This window comes from Ochotona curzoniae, unplaced genomic scaffold (assembly GCF_017591425.1).
Source record: "Ochotona curzoniae isolate NIBS_2020 unplaced genomic scaffold, NIBS_Ocur_1.0 contig_832, whole genome shotgun sequence".
Lineage (NCBI taxonomy): Eukaryota > Metazoa > Chordata > Mammalia > Lagomorpha > Ochotonidae > Ochotona > Ochotona curzoniae.
The window spans coordinates 2,149,875-2,170,461 of record NW_024466580.1 but is presented as its reverse complement, the minus strand read 5'-3'; the positions used below and the strand labels follow the sequence as shown (position 1 = coordinate 2,170,461).

Below are 20,587 nucleotides of genomic sequence, written 5' to 3'. Positions count from 1 at the left end.
TCATTGTTGAACTTCTGCAAATGGTGATGTACATAGTCTCCCTACGTCAGTTAATTGACAGTAGATATACACGCAAACAATTGTGACTATGTCTCAACAGTGGGTCTTCCTGACAGAGAAACAGAAGCAAAAAATGGTTAGCGATGGATGCTTTATCAACCGTGCAAGTCCTCTTTAACTTTGATCCTTGCATGAGCTTTTGCCCTCTCATTAACCTTCTCTCCCTCAGTTCTGCATTTTCTCTGCTGATTCAGTTCTCTGGAACACGCTGAAGGTTTTCTATGTTATGCACTCTGGAAAATCCTAGACCACAAAGGGACTTGATCACCAACACAGCAGACAGGAAACCTGCTGGTTTCAGTCCCTGGGTAGGATGGAGCTAAGGAATGAATGTTGCACGCAGCTGAATGTACATTCTTTTCCCTCTTTAAATATAGATTGATTTCAAAGTTACGGTTACAAATAGACTGAGAAAGACAGGGGGAGAGAGAGAGGAGATGATTTGTCTACACATTTATTCCCCCAAGTGGCCACAATGGCCAGGGATGGGCATAGCCAAAGCCAGAGCTTCACCCTAGTCTCCCATGTGGGTTCAGGTGCATTTGTCAGGAGCTTTATCAAAAGTGGAGCACAAACTGATGCCCGTGTGGGACATCGACATTGCAGATGACAGCTTCATTTACTGTGTCACAATGCCAGCCTTGAATACACATTCTTTTTTTTTTTTTTAAGATTTTAGTTTAAGTTACAGTTTGAACATATATCAATATGAAGCACTTTTTAGAGGGAACTAGATATAGCAAGGCTATATTTTTCTCCCCATTACTTTTTCGAAAGGGACATATGAAGTTTGTAATTTACAATTTTAAAAAGCAAAGAAATAGAGGCAAAGGAAAATAAATTGGGGAAAATGCATCAACACCAAGGAAAATTCAGCCTTTGAAATATCTACCACAAAGTTACCATTGCTAAAGTAAAGAGAGGAAACTGTACCTGTTAGAAGATTTACGCTATCCCTAATACTAAAGCAAGTTATATTACTGCTTTTCCTGGCACTAAAACCCTGGTGAAAATTCTCTTCTGGGTCTCCACCAAAAGTGCACCTTGAGACTTAACATCAACAATTCCATGTGTAGCATTGCTGCAGTAAAAAAAGAGGAAGATTATTGTGATTCTTTTTCCACAATGCTCTTCAATGCAGACTGTTGGGGAAACCCATTTTAGTTTTGTGAAGTTTTCAAAGAATTGCAGAGCAGGTGTGCAGGCCCTGCTTGGTAGACCTGATGCAGGGATTCTTGGTGAATACAGAAAAGAATGCTGATCTGAATTGCCTCAAGGCAATTCTCCATGAATATCACTTCTTGCAACTGAGCTTTTCAGGAGAATTGAATATTTGAGGTTCCATAATTTGACAAGAACCTAGAGTGAAGATATTTTATGAAGTTGATTGAAGGTCAATGTGTGGGGTGTAAGATGGGATTGCCATCATCCTGTGAAAGCTAAAATGTCTTCACAGGAAGTAGGTCCAACTGTCTGGTCATTCCATCTCAGTACAATGGAGAACAGAAGCTTTTTCTTAGACTAGCATTAGAAATGCTGCCATTTCCGGGTGTGTTGTACACAGCAGTTTGAAAGGGTAACGAAGCAGAGGCAGAACAGGGGGTGAAACACAAAATTCATGAAAAAAGCATCTTTCCTTGTTTTAAGATGTATTGTAAATGCTATAGGACCTCTTCTTTCCACAGACCCACCATACATATCAGAAGCTAAGGGCACAGGCGTCCCTGTGGGACAAAAAGGGACACTGCAGTGTGAAGCTTCCGCTGTCCCCTCTGCCGAATTCCAGTGGTACAAGGACGACAAAAGGTAAAATCCTCCTCCCTCCTCTCCCTGCCCCAACCAACCCAGAAGACGGGAGCTTTTCCACGTTCCCAATTCCGAGGGATCACTGGTGAATCCTGCAGAATGTTTTTCTGAATCTTTTTTACATACAGGGTAAAACAACTTGCAAATAATTTTTTCCTTAATAGTGATGGATTTCAGCAGTTTGCAATGTCACTGTGCTCTTCCACCAGCCAATTGTAAGGGTTCACATTTTCTAATAAGATTTTGTTTGTTTGGTTTTGTATTATTGAAAATACAGAGAGAGGAAAAACAAAGATCTTATATCACCGGTTTATTCCTAAATGGATGCAAAGGCCAGAGCTGAGCAAAGAGCCAGGAGCTAGGAGCTACTCTCAGATCCCCCACGCAGATACAGGATCCCAAGGCTTTGGATCAGCTTCCACACTGCTCTCAGACAACAGGCAAGGAGCTGATGAGAAGTGGAACAGTTAGGACAATGAATCCACATCCATATGGGATGCCGGTTGCAAGGTAGAACATTAACCGATCAAGCCATTAGTCTGGGACCAAAGGGCAGATTTTACAGAGAGAGAGAGAGAGAGAGAGAGAGAGAGAGAGAGAGAGAGACAAGGCCTTGCATCTGCTGGTTCACTCTCCAAAGGGCCACAGTGGTCAGAGCTGAGCTAATCTGAAGTTATGAGGCAAAAGCTTCTTCCAGATCTGCCAAGTGAATGCAGCATGCCAATGCCTGGAGCCATCCTCCACTGCTTTTCCAGGCAATAAGCAGAGAACTGGATTGGAAATGGAGCAGACAGGATATTAACCAGCACCTATATGGGATGCCATTGTCAAGCCAGATGTGCCACTCTGCCTGCCTCTCAGCTCACAAGTTTTTATAAGAGGATAAAATAATATCTAATGCCATGAGCTATTTTTCTCATCCAAGTACTAACCAGGCCCAATCCTGCTTAGCTTCTGAGATCAAACGAGATAGGATGCATTCTGGGGGATATGGCCGTAGACTCCTGAGCTATTTTTAATACATGCAGAGGCCTGTATTAAGATGTTAGGTGTGCTACTGGGGCGGTGGGAGGGGCTTACTAGAACAACTAGCTGATAGCTACTTCCGTTCCAAGCAACTCAGTGGTGGTGCTTTGGGAATCCATGACCCGATTTAGTCTTTCCTTTGTGCCCAAGTTTTCCTTCCACAGCATGAATGAAGAGAGAAGGCTCTTTCCTTCCTTCCTATTGTTGCAGGCCTCATCCGGGTGTTTGTTGTGAATCACCCTTTCCAAACATTCTCTCATGCCCTGTCAGTGCAGGGGTCAGCAGCTCTGCACAGCCAGCCACATGGCAATTACTGCGATCCAAGAGCTACCCTAAGGTGGAGGAGCAACAAATCAGTGTGCAGAAGCTGTCTGTGCTCATAACATTTTCATAAAAAGACCAGTGTGGTGCAGGGGATGAAAAAAAAAATCGTGAGGTGCAAGGGGCCCAGCAGGAGAGAAAGCAATGGGGACACAGAGCTGAAGAAAAGGAAAACCAAAGCAGGGATTTTTCTGAGAAGAGGAAGTGGACCATGCCAGGCCTGGAATGTGTCGAGTACAGCTGCATGGGATGCTGTCCTTCCTCAGTTGCCAGAATCTCTTCTAGTCTCTGAATGTACAACCACACCAAGCCATTGAGTCCCGGACTCTGCGGCTCCTCATAGCCCTTCTGAAGAAAAAGCTGAATTGTGTTGGTGTTGTTCCTGTTTCATAATGTTAAAGGTCATCTTCTAGTAGCCTCTAATGAGGTGAGTGGTGTACATCTAACCCATTTTAGAGAAGGAATCACTGAAGACACAAGAGTGAAAGGCAAACTGACCAGATAAATAATATCAAAGCGAGTGAAATGGGACCTGTTTTGGGCATAGCGGTTACAAGCCTCAGTTTGCAGTACCAATTTTCCACAGGCCCAGCTACTTTACTTCTGATCCAACTTCCTGAACTGAGAGAGTAGCAGGTGGTACCCCAAATCCTTGGGCCCTTGCAGCCTGTATAGGAAACCCAGATGGAGCTTCTGGCTGCTGGCTTCCACCTGATTCAGCCTGAGTGTTGGTCCATTATTTGGGGAGTGAACCCTCAGATGGAAGATTTCTATGTCTGTTCCTCTCTGTGTTGTCACTCTGCCTTTCAAATAAATAAATAAATAAATAAATAAATAAAACCTTTAAGGAAAATAAAGCATAAATATTCCAGAAATTGACTTTCTTTCTTCATGTCAGATTTCAGAATCAAACAGAAGGGAGAATGTTATTTTTCATAACATTGTTTCCTTCCTTAGAAATCCTGATATGCTGCCTCCTTCCACCTCCCCACACAGATGGCCCCTCCTTATTGTGTTAAGAAGAAAACTGAGCTATCAAAGTCCAGGATTAGAAAAACAGAAAACAAACCGAAACAGGAAAACGATTGAGCTGCAGGGTCAGTTCCTGAACCTTCCATTGTCTGAGTCATAGTGAAAATTAATCAGCTGTATCCTATTATGCTAGTATTGTATGGGAGAGGCACAATATGAGGATACTTCAAAAAGTTTCTGGAGTTGAAATTAAAAGATATTGTATTCTCTTGCAAAAGATTTTTTTTTTAATTCTCCCAACTTTTTTTCAAGAAAGTTCATGGAATATGTATATATCAGGAAAACTGCATGAATTAAAGAGAGTGAGACCTTAACATAGATGGAAACACATTGATCAGAGGTGGTAAACGATGGGGATGAAGAGCTCTTCCTTTCCTATAGCAGTTGTGGTGCTGCGAGGAGTGGCTCCTAATGGAGAAGCCATTCGGAGAGTAAGCAGCAAGGCCACAAACAGTTGTCATGCAGCTTCACTGCTCCATGCTCCCCGTCATACATGTGGTGATATGTATGACGGGGTGTAGTTCTCCGGGTGACTTCTCTCTCCGTTTCCTTCCCACTGAATTGATCGATCCGCATGCTTATTTATTTCCAGTGCTGCTTCACCTAGTGTGGTTGTCTTTCCCCATCTCACCAGGCTAGGGAAGCACATCCATTGCCACAGCCAGTCGTGTCTGTACCATCAAGACTGCCAGGCAACATCTCACAAGCAAGGGGTCAGTGAGCACACTCCGGCTGTCAGGAACAGCCGGCCCTATCCCACCTCCTGTTGGCAGTGAGATGCATCTGTGTCACAGAGATAATCAGCTTTCTCAGAATGTGGGACAGAGGCCATTTGACCACAGAGCAGGACCTCTCAGCTGTGCCACTGTGCGTGTTCTCCACCAAGGAGAGGAAATAGAATGCTGTGCTTAATGAGGGCAATCAACCAACAGGAACATTAGCCACAATGGTTGTATAGCTCCATTGAGAAACAGAAGCCTGAACGAGGGCTACAGGTGTCTGAAGGATCGGGGTGACATGACTGCTCAGGGAAAGGGGAAGTGCATCACCCCTCCAGGTGAGGAGTGCAGGTGGCCAGCCTGTGGCATCTTTAGCTGAGGAGGGACCATAGTTTGAGTAAGTTCCCACAGCTGAGCTGAAATCTCATTCGAAGTTTGCTTCAGTTGAGGTTTCTTCTCTGTCCTAGAAATGGTTCAAAGCATGGAAGCTCTAGCTCATTCACAGAAGCCCCCACTGTGGATAGCACATAGAGCCTTTATTGGACAGCACCCCATGCAGGATCACTATCTATATAACATGCCAAAAATACAAAACTGGCCTCTGGTCACAGCAGCCAGATGCCTCATCCCATTCATAGTGCTGGACTTCTTCTTTCTTCTTCTTTTTTAAGATTTTTTCTTATTGGAAAGGCAGATTCTTTATTGGAAAGAATGAGAGACAAAGAGAAACACCTTCTGTCCACTAGTTCACTCCCCAACACTAGTTCACTCCCCAAGTGGCTGCAATGGCCAGAGCTGAGCCAATCCAAAGCCAGAAGCCAGGAGCTTCTTCCGGGTCTCCCATGCAGGCGCAGGGTCCCAAGACTTTGGGCCATTCTTAACTGCTTTCCCAGGACACAATCAGGGAGCTGGATGGGAAGCGGGGCCACCAGGACGTGAGTTGGCACCCTCGTGGGATATCAACAGATGCAGGGTGAGGATTTAGCCATTTAGGTTATCACATGACAGGTCTTCTTTTTTTTTTTTTTCTTTTTTCATCATCATCACCATCACCATTTTCATCGTGACCCCCTTCAGCATCAAACAGGTATACACTCTTTAACACCTACTATGTGTATAACATTGCTCCAGCTGCCAAACAACTGGTGAATGTGTATAATGTGGTATGACTGACAACAAGCAATAGATAAGTGATTGACACAAAGCAAGAAAGAGTGGCTATATCTTCCTGCAGAGACCTTGTGTGTGGACATAGGAAGATAAGCTATACTGAGAGGATCTTCTCTGAGTACACGCGGAGATGGAGAAATACAAGTGTATATGTTACTTGTAAACATGAATTTCTGGTGCCATTTGCTGGGACTAAGCATGGTTAAGATGTCAGGATGGGGTGGTGATGTTCTTCCCAGAGTTTGCCTGCTTCCTGTGACAGAAGAATAACCATCTCCTCTTTTTCCTTTTTGTCTCTTCTTTGTCTCAGGCTGATTGAAGGAAAGAAGGGGGTCAAAGTCGAAAATAGACCCTTCCTCTCTAAGCTCATCTTCTTTAATGTCTCCGAACATGACTATGGGAACTACACGTGCGTGGCCTCCAACAAGTTGGGCCACACCAATGCCAGCATCACGCTATTTGGTGAGAGTGGGCCTTAAGCTAGGGATGGGAAGGCAAGGGGGAGTGTCCTGGCAAGGAAAGGAGCTACCTGTGTGTGCAGCGTGGTGTGAGGGTCTGAGTGAGTGAGGTGAGTAAGGCAGTGATCAGGGAATAATTAAGAAGGGAGGCAGTGAAGAAAAAGAGAGCGAAAGTGATGGGGGAGAAAGAGAGTCAGTATGTATATTGATGAAGATGCAAAGAGTGGGAGAAGAAAGAAGGATGAAGTCCTTTTTTTTTGTTCTTTCTTGGGAACGATTCTTTCACCGGAGAAAAGAATTGTGAAAAGCCAAAAAACATGTTTTTGTCGTTTGTCTCAGTGATTTCTCCTAGAAATACTTGAGTTTTATAGCTGTGTAACACAGTCAGGAATTTAGACATGGGATATTTGCTACTGCAGTCAGTACCTTACTAATTGGGTCACATAAACTGTTCCCTTTCCTGAAACTGTACTCACCCAGTGGAACTTAAACGAACCTAAAGCATATGCATCCGAGTTGAATTGTGGGTCCTGGAGGCCTCGTGGCATTGGCTTCAAGGCAGAAGTAACAGAGAAATAGAAGTTCGCAGGTTCCCTGGCTCATTTAGGACGTCTGATCATCCAAGCCACTACCTGAGCAGAGCATCACATAGTCACTCAGGCATCAATACTGTCCAAGCACAATTGATTGGCTAGTTTCTCTGACTTTCCTACGTGTTTGGCAGCAGGAAGCCTCATAGAGCCTGAGTGGCGCTGCTATACACCAGTGACACTGCATTGCCGTCTGTGTCACCATGCAGTATTTTGTGCATTGTAATGTGGCTTGCAGTCCTGGACTCATGCACAACCTCACTGGGTTGATTTCCGGTTACTTTGGGGGCATATGCCTTCATCCCCAACACACTCAGGTAGCTTAGCATTTTTTCAAATCAGTTCTCCCTCACCTGGTATTAAGGTGCACTCTTGAAGGAGGTGGAGAAGGAACAAGGAGTTATTTGGTGGATAATTGGCAAGTACATACATTCCTTTTATTTAGTTTTTTTTTCTGAGAACTCTCAGGCAATTTTGTAGCCTCAAGGACCTCTCTTGTCCTCACCACATACCTTTGGTGGCAGCATATATAGCCTGCTCCAAATCACTCCCCCATGGCTGTCCCATTGAGCCATCTCTACTTCCACATCACACCCTTCCTGCCTTCTTCCCAGCTTTATCTAGGAGTCTGGGAAAGGGTAGCACTGTGATAAGACTGATGGATCTGTCTGGCAGTTCTCACATTGGCATGGCCATAAGTGCCCTTCACATTTGTCAGACCATCTTTACTTTTTGGCAGGTGTCTGTCTGCAGGAACGCAGCGTGAGGGTTAGGAAGGAGCAGCCCCCTCCCTTGCAGTGCGAAGCTAATGCTTTCTCTCACTGTCCAGTCCTCATTCCTGTAAACAGCCCTCCTCCTCCTTCCAGTGCCTGTGCATGACATGGGTTTGCACAACGATCTTAATGCAGCCTCATCCTTTTACGCCATCTCAGGTTGAGAGTAGGGAAAACAGGATCAACTTGTTTTAAGTAGTGAAATTGCTCATTTTAAAAGCAGTGATGCATATATGTTTATTTGAAAGAGAGCTATGGACAGAGAGAGAGAGAGACAGAGAGGCGGAGATGGAGAAATACCAGCCATCTGCTTATTTATTTCCAAATGTCTGGGGCCACCAGCAGCCTGGAAATCCAACAGGGTTCCCCCGTTTGAGACAGTAGCACAGCATGTGGGCCTGCTTTTGCTGCTTTCCCAGTCCATTAGCAAGGAACTAAATCAGATATGGAACATCTGGGACTTCACCCAGTGCCCATAGAGGATGCCAGCACTGCAGGCAGTAGCTTAACCATCTACTCCACTGCACCATCCTCCAGAAATGTGATCTTCTCTAAAGAATTCTGTGTGGCCATCGAAACTTGTCCTTCCCGTGTCATTTCCCCCCCCTGATCACCAGCATTCATGCTGTACATCCTTAGAGATGTTGCTGACAGTGAGAGCACGTTGGAGTACGGGATAATATCGGAAAGATGTCTGTGAGCAGTAACAAATGTCCAAATACGTTTAAAAAGATTGAGACCGGTGACTAAAGGGGCATCATGGGGAGGGAGCTGTTCTTTAATGCAGGATGTCTCATTGCCTTAAGGTGTTCAACTTTCAAGAGTTAGATCAAGTTTGCAGTACTTTCAAATTTAGTCAAATCAGAAACCAATTCAATTTGTGAGCCTCACTTGAGAGACCACAAGGATAGCATAGTTCTGTGGGGGACAGTTGAAAACCACCAATGCCTTCAATGCCTGTTTCTAAGCCCTCATCTCTGGCCATGCCTGGTCGAGAAACTGCTATAGCTCCTAAGCTCTTTATGGAGGCACAGCACCAGGAGGCCTTTGCACAAGGAGGGGTTTCCTAGGAAGTTCCCCAGGCGTTTTTCTTTAAAAGTCCTCAAGCTGGCTGGGGCCACCTGGAAAGAAGCATGTCCAGTGGGTGAATCTACAACATTCATGAAGTACATTTATCATCACTAGTCAGCTAATTCACTGTTCCTTAGTCATCAGCTTATGCATAAACTGTGCACTTTCCACATGACTTAGACATTGGAAAGTGAGGATCCCGATGCAGGGGGTTCCTGTCATGGGTCTGTAAGCCTTCATGGGGTGGACCATTTCTAGGGCTGCAGAGCCCTGAAGGAGTCACAGGGCTCTGCTCGCATGTTACTGATCACAGTGCTTGGAGAAGTCTGACTCCTGCCATGGTTCTGAGAGCTCAAACACCTGTGACCTTGCTCTCGCACAGTGACACAGCTTGGCTGAGGATGTCCTCCCCAGAAAGGTGCTGGGGTCCTTTGTTATCACGTGAGTCCCCTGGCTCAGCTCAGCACAGCATGAATGCGGCCACATTGGACAAAGTGCAGCAGCCAGGTCTTTCCGTTCCCAGCCATCCCATCCAAGCCAGGAAACCTGCAGCATGTCAGTGTTCCATTACTCCACCTGGTCCTACCACCTTTGATGTTTGTGTCTTCATTATTCATTCCTCCAGAGTGTTTGTGAAGGGCAGTATACAAACTATATATGACCAATATATAGCTACTGTATATAATATATGTGTTTGTTTTCATTTTTTCTCTCTTGTATGTCCCTCACCTGATTTAGAACTAAATGAGCCTACAAGCTCAAGTTTGTTACAAGGTCAGTATCCCGTTGCTTTATGTTGTGTCTGCCCCCCTCGTCTCCCCATCCCCTGTCCCCTGTCCTCCTTGTCCCTGACTTGGAATTACCTGAGGTCACTGTGGGAGCTGTTATGGGAATTTGCCATGGATAGATCCTTTTCTCTGCCCATGCTATCTTCACCCCAGAGGGCTAAGAGCAAGGAGGAAATGAAATGGCATGAAAATCTCCAAGTCTACAGGATAGCATGAAAGCAGGGGGTTGAGTGTCCACCAGGGGCCATGGGAGGATAACTCTAGCCACCGGAAGCAGTTCTCAGAATAGTAATTCTGCCAGGGCTTCTCAGCAATAGAATCAAGCAGGCAGAAACACTGTTTTAAATGTCCCATCGGATACAGCACTGGCTCACATGTAGATTCTCTATGAGGGAAGGTGGGACAGTGCAGTTGCATTGTGGTAGCCAACAAGACAAGATCTAGAGGGGCCCACTCCTATGTTCTCACTCAAAGCCTGATGTTTAATGGTTCCTGGTCTTCAGGCAAGCCAGTGGGCCTTATTTATATTAAGTTCCTTCCTCAATGTGTGATTGGTTTGCCTTATGTATCTTACAGAATGCCCCAGCATTCAACACTGAATACCTGCTTGAAAGGCTTTGACAGTGGTTTGGCACATTCTAAATCCTGAGATGCACAGTGAATTGTCAAGGCACGGTCGTGCACTTCTCAGCTCCTTCCTCTTGCCTGCTTACATTCTCATGAGCACATTCCCATGTACGATTTCTCATTGCTTGTGTCCTTTTGCGATTGGCTTCTAAATTTCTGAAGTCCACTTGGAAAGGATTAGTGACCTATTGAGACCATGACTAGGCACACGGCTGGCTGCTCGATGACTTCCCACAGTGGCAGCTGTGGCAGCAACCCAGCAGTAAGTTCTCTGTGCAGGAAATAGAGGGAATGACTCTCCCCATCGCCCCTCCCAGTCACCCACCTCCTTCTCACTCACCCCAGGCCCATCTTGTTCTCCTTTGTCCATTCACATTCTAGCTAAGCGGTCACAAGAGGATAGAAATTGATCTGAGAAGTGGAAGAAAAAAAAATAGAGAGAGATGAATTATAGTAGAAGCTGTTTGGCAGATGAGGAAAAATACTTTTATTATGAAAAAAATCAAGGATGTATTATTCACTATAGGGATATATAGAAACATGGTGATGAGCTGTGAACTAGAAAATAAAACAATGAAATGAAGGTAACAATGAAATCAGTAGAGTATTTAGATTCAGCTTATGATTCAACTTATGTTTATTGAACCTGTTTGAGGCACCTTCACTGATCTAAAAGAGAGCATCAGAGAAGCCACTGACATAGTTGGCAAAAAGGAAGTGTGTGAGACCAGCTAGAAGAGACAGCACCACATATTACCTTCCATAACTTCCTGATTCAGTTCTAAGGACTTAGATATGCATTCTCAGAATGAATGGGAGCTTTTAAATTTGAAGTTGCAGTTTCTAACAAGCTGGTATTTAGATGAAGGTTTGCTCAAGCAATGGGGCAAACATTATCACATATCAAAGCTACAAGTGGAAACAAATGTTGCTTTACCTGATGCCAGACACGGGAGATGTCAGGCTCCACCTGCTCTCCCTTCTGAGACAGAGGTGGACTGCCTGCTTCCCTGCTTCTGTGACCTGATCAATTTTAGGGAACAGATCTCTGTGCCAGCTTCTACTCTGATACTCGGCAGGTGCTCAGCCATCATCCGAGCAACCATCTCATTGGGTGCAGGTGCAGAAATTGAGCTTCCAGGAGAGGTGGAATGTTCAACAATTGGGTTCATGTGGTGCTCAGTGTGGTGGGAATATTTTGGAGAAAACAGAACATACACTAGCGCTCAATGACCACACTTACCTGTCTCCATGGTTTCTCCCTATCCACCACCCAGTCTTTGCTTTTCTCCAACAAAAAGTTTCTTTTTTTTTTCACCTGATAATCCCAAGTCACATTCATCTTATCTGAAAAATACCAGGGAAGATTTCATTGAATGCATGGATTCACCCTGACAAGGAACCCTTGGCTTGAAGAGAAGTCCAAAGCTGTTTTGCTACCCCATATCAGGGTAGACTAGAAGGCTTCTGGTCAGAGAATTTCATTCTTGCTGGGAATTTTCGGCCATCCTTGAAGAATTCCTCTACTCCCATTTTGCAGACAAAACAGATTGAATGTGACCCTGTTTTATTTCTCTTTGGTGGTTGCAGGACCCCTGGGGTGATAAATAAAAGCTCTGGGGGTATGCTCCTGTCCCTTTCCTGACTTCTACATAGACTTGGTGCAAGAACCCTTGTTTTCCATCCCCCAATCCTCAGTGCTTCATCTCCTAGGCATGACATCTGACTTAATGGTACTGGTGAGCTGGCAAAGTTGGGCAGATTAATGCCTGGGAGCTTCACAGTGACCACCAAACCAATTTGTTAAAAAAAAAAAAGAGGCAACTGAAGAAGTAAGCCTGGGATATCAGAAAGAGAACTGTCCTCAGTTCTTCCCCACAGAGGATTAAAGATAATTGGGCAAACCCATCAACAGTATGCATTCCCATGGCAGCTGGGTGTATAAAGAACAGAAACTGACAAAAAAAAAATCCCTCATACTTTTATTTTGTCCTAGAAGGTTTGTATACCATCCTCACTTGCAACCCAACCCTCCTCCTATTATCAAAAAGCAACCTGGTGCTTCTTGGATATTTGGATTCCGCCCCAAATATTAGTGTTGCTGGTTAATTTAAAAAGTTATTAATTGAGCAGAAACATGACTTGGAGACTTTGGGTGTGGGGATCTATGCTTCTAGTTTTCCCTTCCCTTCCTTTTTTCTTCCTCCCTTATCCCACCCCATTTCTCTCCCTCTCTCATTCCTTCCTTTCCTTCCACATTCCCTCCTTTCCCTTCCAATTTCATCCCTGTTCCTTCTTTGAACATTTCCTGACACTCCACCTCTTCTTAATATATCATTAAGAAGAGATCAATTTCAGTCAAGATCTTGATGGGGAAAATGAGTGCATGCTTCAGATTTTCACATACTGATCATTGACTTGATAGTCAAGGTGTTACTCCACACCAAGCTTTAGGCTGCCATCACAGGGTTTGGAGGTAGAGTTAGGCTGTTCCTTTGGAAAACAAACCCCACAGTGCTGGACAACAACACATAAAGCTGGCACTGAGAACAGGATAGATGTGGTCATGTAAGTTGTTAAGACCAGTGCAAAGGGGGCGGGCTAAAGTGAACTGTGAGCTTTGGAGTAAATGCAAAAATATTTTTGGTTGCATTTCTTCCTTCCTGGTGGCAGGATGTAAGTTAAATCAGTGCATGGTATTTAGTTGGAAGGGTGGAAATGTTATTGAGTCCAAAATACCATCCAAGTTTGGAGATCCACCAAATTGATCATTACCTGAATGGACACTGGATAGAGCTGACCGTCTTCCAAGGAGTGTGTGTGAAGGATTTAGAAGGGAGAAAATGAGCTGCGTGAGGGTATTTCAGCAGAAGTTATTTGAAGATCTTTGCCTATTAGGAAATTCCATTTTCAGGGGAAATTTGAGCCTCCAGTTTATTCCTCCTTTAGGTGTTTCCGTAACTTCATTGTGCCCTTTCTCCAGCTCGCCCATTCCTCTGTGGACAGCTGTACCCCAGACACACCCTATGTTTGCCCAGCTTGTTGTTTGGGAGTGAACATAATAGGAGCAACTACTGGGCTTCTATAAGGCTTCCCTTGGATTCCCCCACTCTTTACTAGTTGATACAGGGAGACACACAAACCAGGGGTGCCTGGATGTGACAATTCATTGGAATATCCCCCTGCTTTCGAGGGCCCATTTTAATCCTAATGGCCATCCTGGCCATATGCATTGTTTTCTTGGCAGCAGCACTGCTAGCTTGTTCACCATTCTGACTATACATCAGATCTCTCAGCTACAAAACACTAGATTACAAATCACCCCTGATACCTTTGAATCTTCAAAGTGGCTCAACAAAGTTGTTGCAGTCCAGGCACAACGTCTGTCAGGTGCCTTTAAAGAATAGATTGAGTGTATTTGAGCACAGGTGCTTGTTCAGCTGAGTTGAGCAGATGATGTGTTGAGGATCAGGCATACCCAGCTAGCCTTTCTTTCCACATGTGTAGATCATAACGCAGAGAACAGAGATTCCCAAGGTATCACATGGATGCAAAAGCTCTAATACCATTTTCCATTTTCTCCCTATCTGAGATGAATAACAGCAGAGGCCATTAGCCAACCAGGGAAGGAACAGATTATAGGTCATCCTAACTTCAGGTCAGGCAAAACCTAAAGGAAAGGTGGGGAGGCTCTGACAGCCTAAATCTGGTAACATGAGATCCTCTCCTGATCTTAGTATCATAGGGAACTTCACACCCTGACACAGAAACAGGAAGGTCTCATCAAGTTCAATTTGGCCTCCCAGATGTGGCCCTTACTGCCTCAGGATGCCTGAGGAGTATGGCATTTTGTGGGACCAGCTTCTACCTCTGCACAACTTACCGAAAGAAGTATGGTATTGGAGATCTGGCTTGCTAAGCCACATGGAGGCTGACTCACCAGTGTTTAGAAAAGGTGAACTAAATGCCAACCAGACTTCTATCTTTCGAACAGTGTGTGTGCATCTACTTTCAGATTGTTGGTGCAAATATCCACCTCATGCTTCCCCAAATCAGTCTGACGATCAAAGAAAGGATGCTGTTCTGCAAACCTTTAGCTTGGGGCATCTGGCTAGCTTGCCCACACCAGCTGAATGTTGCTTTTGCTTCAGTCAGTCTATGATCTGGCCATGACTCATATCTCTTCAACCACCAGCTTATGTGATAGTGACAACTGGAGACCTCAAAAAGACAGTGAGAGTCACCTAAGAGGAGCTGTGTTCAGTATAGCCAGAGGCTAGTGCAGGAGGCTTGGGGCAGCAGACTTCTCTGGATCATCCCTTAAGCCCTCCAAGGTCAACCTGAGTGCCATCCTATGCTTGCTGCCCTAACAATGGCCGTTTCTAGTTTCTTTTAGCAGTGACAGCTTTAACCCTGAGCCCTTGGAAATACTGGGATCTTTACTGGCCAGACAGTTGTGGCCTCAGAATGGATGCAGTTTGCCAAAGTCTTTACCTTCCTTCAGCATGTCTTCTTTCCTGAGCTAATTCCAGGGAGAAGGCCAGAAGCTACCCTCTGAACATGAGCTATCTCTTTATATGCTTGGACTAACTTTATTCCCAGTGTATATGACATTCTCCCTGAGTGGCATCCACACTCACAGCCTATCTTGTCTTTGCTGGTGACACTAATGAGCACTTATGGGTGCCCAGAGTATCTCCTGTACTTGGCCCCTCTACTTCACATTTAATTCATTCCCTGCTTACAAGTGCTAACTTGATGATCTTGGCCCTACATCTTCTCTCTCTCTCTCTCTCTCTCTCTCTCTCTCTCTCTCTCTCTCTCTCTCTCTTTCCTTCTATTAGCTGAAAGGGAAATGGCAAGAGGGAGGAGGAGATGGGAGGAAAGGGGAGGTTCTTGGCTGAGTCACTTGGCTACGAATAAACTGCATCTTATTTGAGGCTTTCATTCCTGCCAGATGTTTCCCAGGGATAATTGACAGTCATCACAGTTATCTGGAACCCAAACTGTCCTTGTAATTAGTCTCTTTAGGCCTCTACAGCTCCCTAATGAAATAGATCAATAAAGGGATCCAATTCAGAGTGTATACATGGCTGGATGGAGAGCAGAGGTCTCATCTGGGTGACCCTGTCACTAGCCAGATGGGCTGAGCTGTCGCGCTAGCCAAAGCTAGCCCTGAAAATGCCCTGTGACCCATGCCTGCTTGGACTGCAGGTTCACTTCCACAACCCGTGTCAATGAGTCATTCAGTGTCAAATGGAGGCAGATCTGGGCATCTGTGGTTCTCACCTGAACTGGTACCCAGGACTTGGGCAGGCCTGTGACCTCACTCTCACCATGTTCATTCTTTAACAATGTGTGGGTTTCACCATAAGGCAACACAGAATCTGTAGGAGAAATAATTCATTGCAGACAGACATTAAGAGTAAGCCACATAAAATCTGTGAAGTTGAGTTTACACACACCTATCCGAAGTGGCAAGGATTTTCCACCTGGTCCTTGTCCCCCTTGAGAGGGCCGCGAAGGTGCTACAATAGGCTCCTTCTACCTCCAGGACCCCTTTCCAGTTCTCCCTTGATAGTTGGCTGCTATGCCATCATTCGTTCAGCCATATGTAACTGTGTCAATGGTTTTTACTGCATACAGTTAGGCAAATGGAAGAAAGAATGTCAGAATAAGGAAACTGAGAAAGAACAGAAAGCACAATAGGAAAAAGGTTAATGTTGTGTTTTGGTTCCCTTTGTGGGTTTTGTTGTTGTTGTTGTTATTGTTTTTGTTTGATTTTTTGTTTTCCAAGTATGATTTCTAAAGAAAGAAAAGCACAAATTACACATGAACACATCCATGTGAGTCACAGCCCTTCTTCCTTCAACAGCAGTTTCTTGGAGACTGCCTTTGGCCAAAGACACACTGGCTGCCATTGAGCATCTTGTACAAATAAGCAAAATAGTCAGTGTTTAACAGCAGGGTGTGTGGGGTTGCATGAGCAAATGAGACAGTCAAAGAAGCTGCCTAGAGGAGGAGCTTTGGAGCACAAGCTAAAGGATGAAATATAAATCAGTTAGATGAAAGTATTTCAAAAAGGCAGACAGTATATGAGGGTAGAAACAAAGCCAATGTGGCTTGAAGGTGCCCACCCAGTGTGCAAGCACTGCACTAATGAAGGCATGGCAGGAGAAGTTGCAGGAGCACCAAGAAGATGGGAGACCATGAAATAAAGTGCATTTTGACCAAGGAGATGGAAAGTACTGTTGAAGCTGCAGACTCAGCTTTGTGTGTGATCAATATGGAATTGCACAAATATCTCTCTGGAAGTGATATGACAAATACACTCTGGGGGGTTAGGGGTGGCAAAGCTGCAAGTGGCAAGGGTCAAAATGTGAAATTTTGGGGAACAGAGATGGGAGCTGACAATGTCCTGTTTTCTTCTGTCTATTTTCATCCAGGTCAGGTAAAATGAATGCAAAGGAGGCAGCCATAAGGAGAGTGTGGGGTGAGGGGACTATAAGGCCGGGTTGGGCAGTTTTGGAATGATCATGCATAATCAGCACCAGGCCCTCTGTGGGGCTGAAGAAGAGGGAAGGTGCAGCAATGAGGCCCCAGATGCTCTTCCAGCATGAGCGTGAGCGTGTGAGCTGGAGGCTATGCTGGCTGGTAGTGTTGGTCTTTAACTGGCACCACAGGTCACAGCCTATCGCTGCAGTCGCTCCATAGTGCTCCCCAGCAGGCAACAGACCCACCAAGGAATACAGAGGAATAGCAAAGAGAGCACTGGTAGAGGTTCCATTGTGATGTACCAGGTGGTGTTTTCCAGTTCATAGAAGCTTTGCAGGTGCAAAACACCCAGCCACGAAGCTAGATTTCCGGCCTCTTCTTCCATGGTGGCCAAGCCAGAACCCTACTGGACTTTGTGCTGTATGTGCCTTTCCTCCATGGAGATTCCTGCTGGAAGTCACTTCTGATTGCAGGGAATGTAGGAGAGAAGAGGATGATACAGTTCCACAAGTCTGACCCCCAAGCATTTTCTCAGCCAGGTGCACAAAGTTGGAAGGGAAGGAACTGCTGTTGCTTGAGGATTGAATCAGGAGTGAGTTCTAGCTACTACTCCAAAATGTTTGTGGAAAAGGTACAATGTCTTGTAATTCTGTTTGTCCCAAAATTTTTTAAACACCCAAGAGTTGGTAGCAATGCATACTTTATGAGGGACTATACTACTGTAATAATATAGGAGAAATTGGTGGGGGTGAAAGGGGATTTCGGGAGGAAAGTAAGGAAAATCCCAGTGTCTGTGGAACTGTATCATCAAATTGTAAAATGAATATATTTAATTTAAAGAGAGCCAAGTGTCGACAGCAGTGTGTCCTGCCTTGAGCACAGGGATACAGGCCATTGCACAGGACATAGCAAGGATCCTTCCACATGGCACTCACCCATGCAGACTGAATAGAACCATGAGCCAGCTCCCTGAAATGCCTAGTTTGCCTCAGCCCCAGGCATGGAAAGGGTATTTGTGGGAGTGAACCAGAGAGGAAGGACATGTCGAAGGAGAGAAAGCCAGCATGAGGGTGTAGCAAGCTTTGTCCTTTGACTCCACAGAAAGTGCTGTATGGACAACACAGTGAGTATTTACAGCAGGAACAAATCACAGTGCCGCTCCCCTATTCAAGATTTCCTCTTCCTCAAATTCATCCAGCTGTGCCTAGAAAATGTTTAGGGGAAACACTGAGTATGTACAGAATATGGTCAGAAGCTCTCATGTGTATCCGTTTCCCCAAACAGTACAGTCTAGCAAATCTTTATTTCCCACTTATGCTGATTGCTTCGGGAGCTATTTGGCAGCTATTTCTGGGACTTCTTGACATGCCGACCTATACAACCAGAAGCTCTGGTTTTGCCATTATTGTGAAATCTCTGAATAGATGACCTTCTGTCTTTCACAATTGGAGTGTTAAGCCACTGCTCCCAAATCAGATGTCTAAAAGGGTTAATTAAAGCATGAAACCATAAGGCTCAGGCTTCAAGGCTGCAAGCTCTAGGACTGAATGGAAGAACCCATATGGAACCTGAAAGCCTGTTTTGAGTTTGTTCTATCCTGGCCAGAAGTGGCTCAGTGCTATGCATCCACAACAATTCCCTGACCAAGAGGACACAGGCATAGTGGGGCCAGGAGCTTTGAAATATCTGTGTTGGATTCAGTGCAGCAGTGCAAGCCAGAGCACAGGTCCACTGTCTGGTTCATTAGGTGCCTAACTCATCTGGGCATCCAAACTTCTGTACAGCTCAGGACTCCCATCTCCATTTGTCGGGAGGGTTCTTGGCCAACAGTACCGGAATAGCCAGGAAGCTTATGTTTCAGAACAATAGTAGAACTGCCAAAAAATGTTGCCACCTTGCAATTCTCTCACCTCCCTGTTTGGCTCCCTCTTAAAGAACATCTGTTTACAGGCAGAGCTAATGAGAGCCTTTTAAGGAAATTTGCTCCTTCTATCTTCCACCTACCGATAGCAGCCGGGGCAGTCCACATTAATCTCAAGTCACACCCACTCACAAGAGACCCCTCACTTCTTTCCTTGATATCATCTTCACTCTCTGTGGGCTGCATTGACCTTTCTGCAGGTGGTACTTGAGCTGAGTCTGTGGTTTCCCTTGTCCAGATGGGGAAACAGCCAAGTTCTCCAGGCAGAACCCCAGCGCCCTGCCTTGTGCTGGAGTGATTGACAGAATGCACTCTGTGCCCAGTGCATCACAGCAGCAGCTGGCAGACAGATTGCTGTGCTAAACAGGGTCCTTCTTGAACAACAGGTGCAACAGCTGGAGGGTTCTGTGGATGCTGAAAGCAGTGTTCAGAAGTAGGTGTGATTGCTTCAAACAATAAATTTCAACTTATTGAAGCTTTGGGTTGGGTATTAGAAAGATGTCTTCTGAGCCATGAATGGCCATAGCACATTACAATGCAGGTGGAAAAAACCAATCTGCCCTAGGACAGTTAACCTGAGCCTCACCCTCTGCTTGCAAAGGAGGATCTCCCTTCCATTGGGTAGAGCACCTCCAGAGGAGGGAGCCTTGGAGAGGTCATTTCAAATCTGGACCTGAAACAACAACGTGCATCACTTAGAGGAATGCCAAGGCCTCGTTGGCAGCAGCCCCATTTGGGGTTCGGTTCTTTTTTACATCATACAACAAAATCGCTGCTGACTCGCATATTCTCTCCGCAGGTCCAGGCGCAGTCAGCGAGGTAAGCAACGGGACGTCACGGAGGGCAGGCTGCATTTGGCTGCTCCCCCTCCTGATCTTGCACCTGCTGCTGAAATTTTGATGTGAGTGCCACATCCCCAGTGGGGAAATTTGCCGCCACTGTCACCACCAACACAACAGCACCGACACTACGACAGCAACAATTAAGATAGAATCAAATGAAATCTGGAAAATCAAAGCTTAATGGGACAGAAATTTGAGGGAGGGGAACAAAGAATACTTTAGGAAACAAACAAAAGTTTTAAACAGGAAATTGCAAATTGCCTTGCAGATGTCTAGGTACAAGCGAGTTTTCTTTCTTTTCCCTAACGGGAAGGAGGCATACCGGCTTGGACCCACCCACAAGCTGCCCTATGCGGCCTTTCAGCTGTAAGAGCAGGCAAGGGCTCAGCCAGTCTGCCCACTGAAGCGCCCCCACCGTGGAACATTCTGGAGGCGGCCACCCAGTCAGCCAACAGAGGTGTGCTCGCGTGAAATACGTGGCCCCAGGTGTGCTGCCACGGGCCCTTCGGTGGACTGCCACCACCCTGTGTGTTGCGGATCTTGAGATCTAAAGAACAGAAGACAAGGAAACAGTACAAAACAGCCTGACAGCAACAACAGTCCCACCACCAAGTCACAAACGATTGCAGTCAACTTTTTTTCTGCTTTTGTTTTTCCTTTTACTACATGGACATCACGGCGAATAAGGGATTGTGACTCATGATTAATTTTATTAATTATATTTTCTGAGTCTAGAGCTTAATGTAAAAGCCAAGCTAAGAAAATACACACATGGAAGGGGTGAAAAGAAGCGTGTTTGTTAAGCACTAAAAAATGCATAGTGTGCTTCTTAACTAGGTTTACAATGGGTGGGCCACACACTGGGCATTAACCACCTAGTGAAGATTT

The 20,587-nt window shown here is 45.3% G+C and overlaps 1 protein-coding gene across 3 annotated transcripts in view; it reads left to right on the top strand.

The window, feature by feature from the left end:
* The window catches only part of NTM (neurotrimin), a 1,029,928-nt gene extending 1,009,793 nt beyond the window's left edge, over positions 1–20,135 (top strand). The window contains exons 6-10 of one of the 3 annotated variants that reach the window (XM_040992635.1): positions 1,746–1,866; positions 6,445–6,596; positions 9,765–9,800; positions 11,860–11,892; positions 19,657–19,757. In XM_040992635.1, the coding sequence (XP_040848569.1) occupies positions 1,746–1,866; positions 6,445–6,596; positions 9,765–9,800; positions 11,860–11,892; positions 19,657–19,757 (443 nt within the window). Of the gene's footprint in view, positions 1–1,745; positions 1,867–6,444; positions 6,597–9,764; positions 9,801–11,859; positions 11,893–19,656 lie in introns of all 3 variants that reach the window. The other 2 variants (XM_040992637.1, XM_040992636.1) reach the window with 2 other exon arrangements.
* The last annotated feature ends 452 nt before the right edge of the window (positions 20,136–20,587 follow it).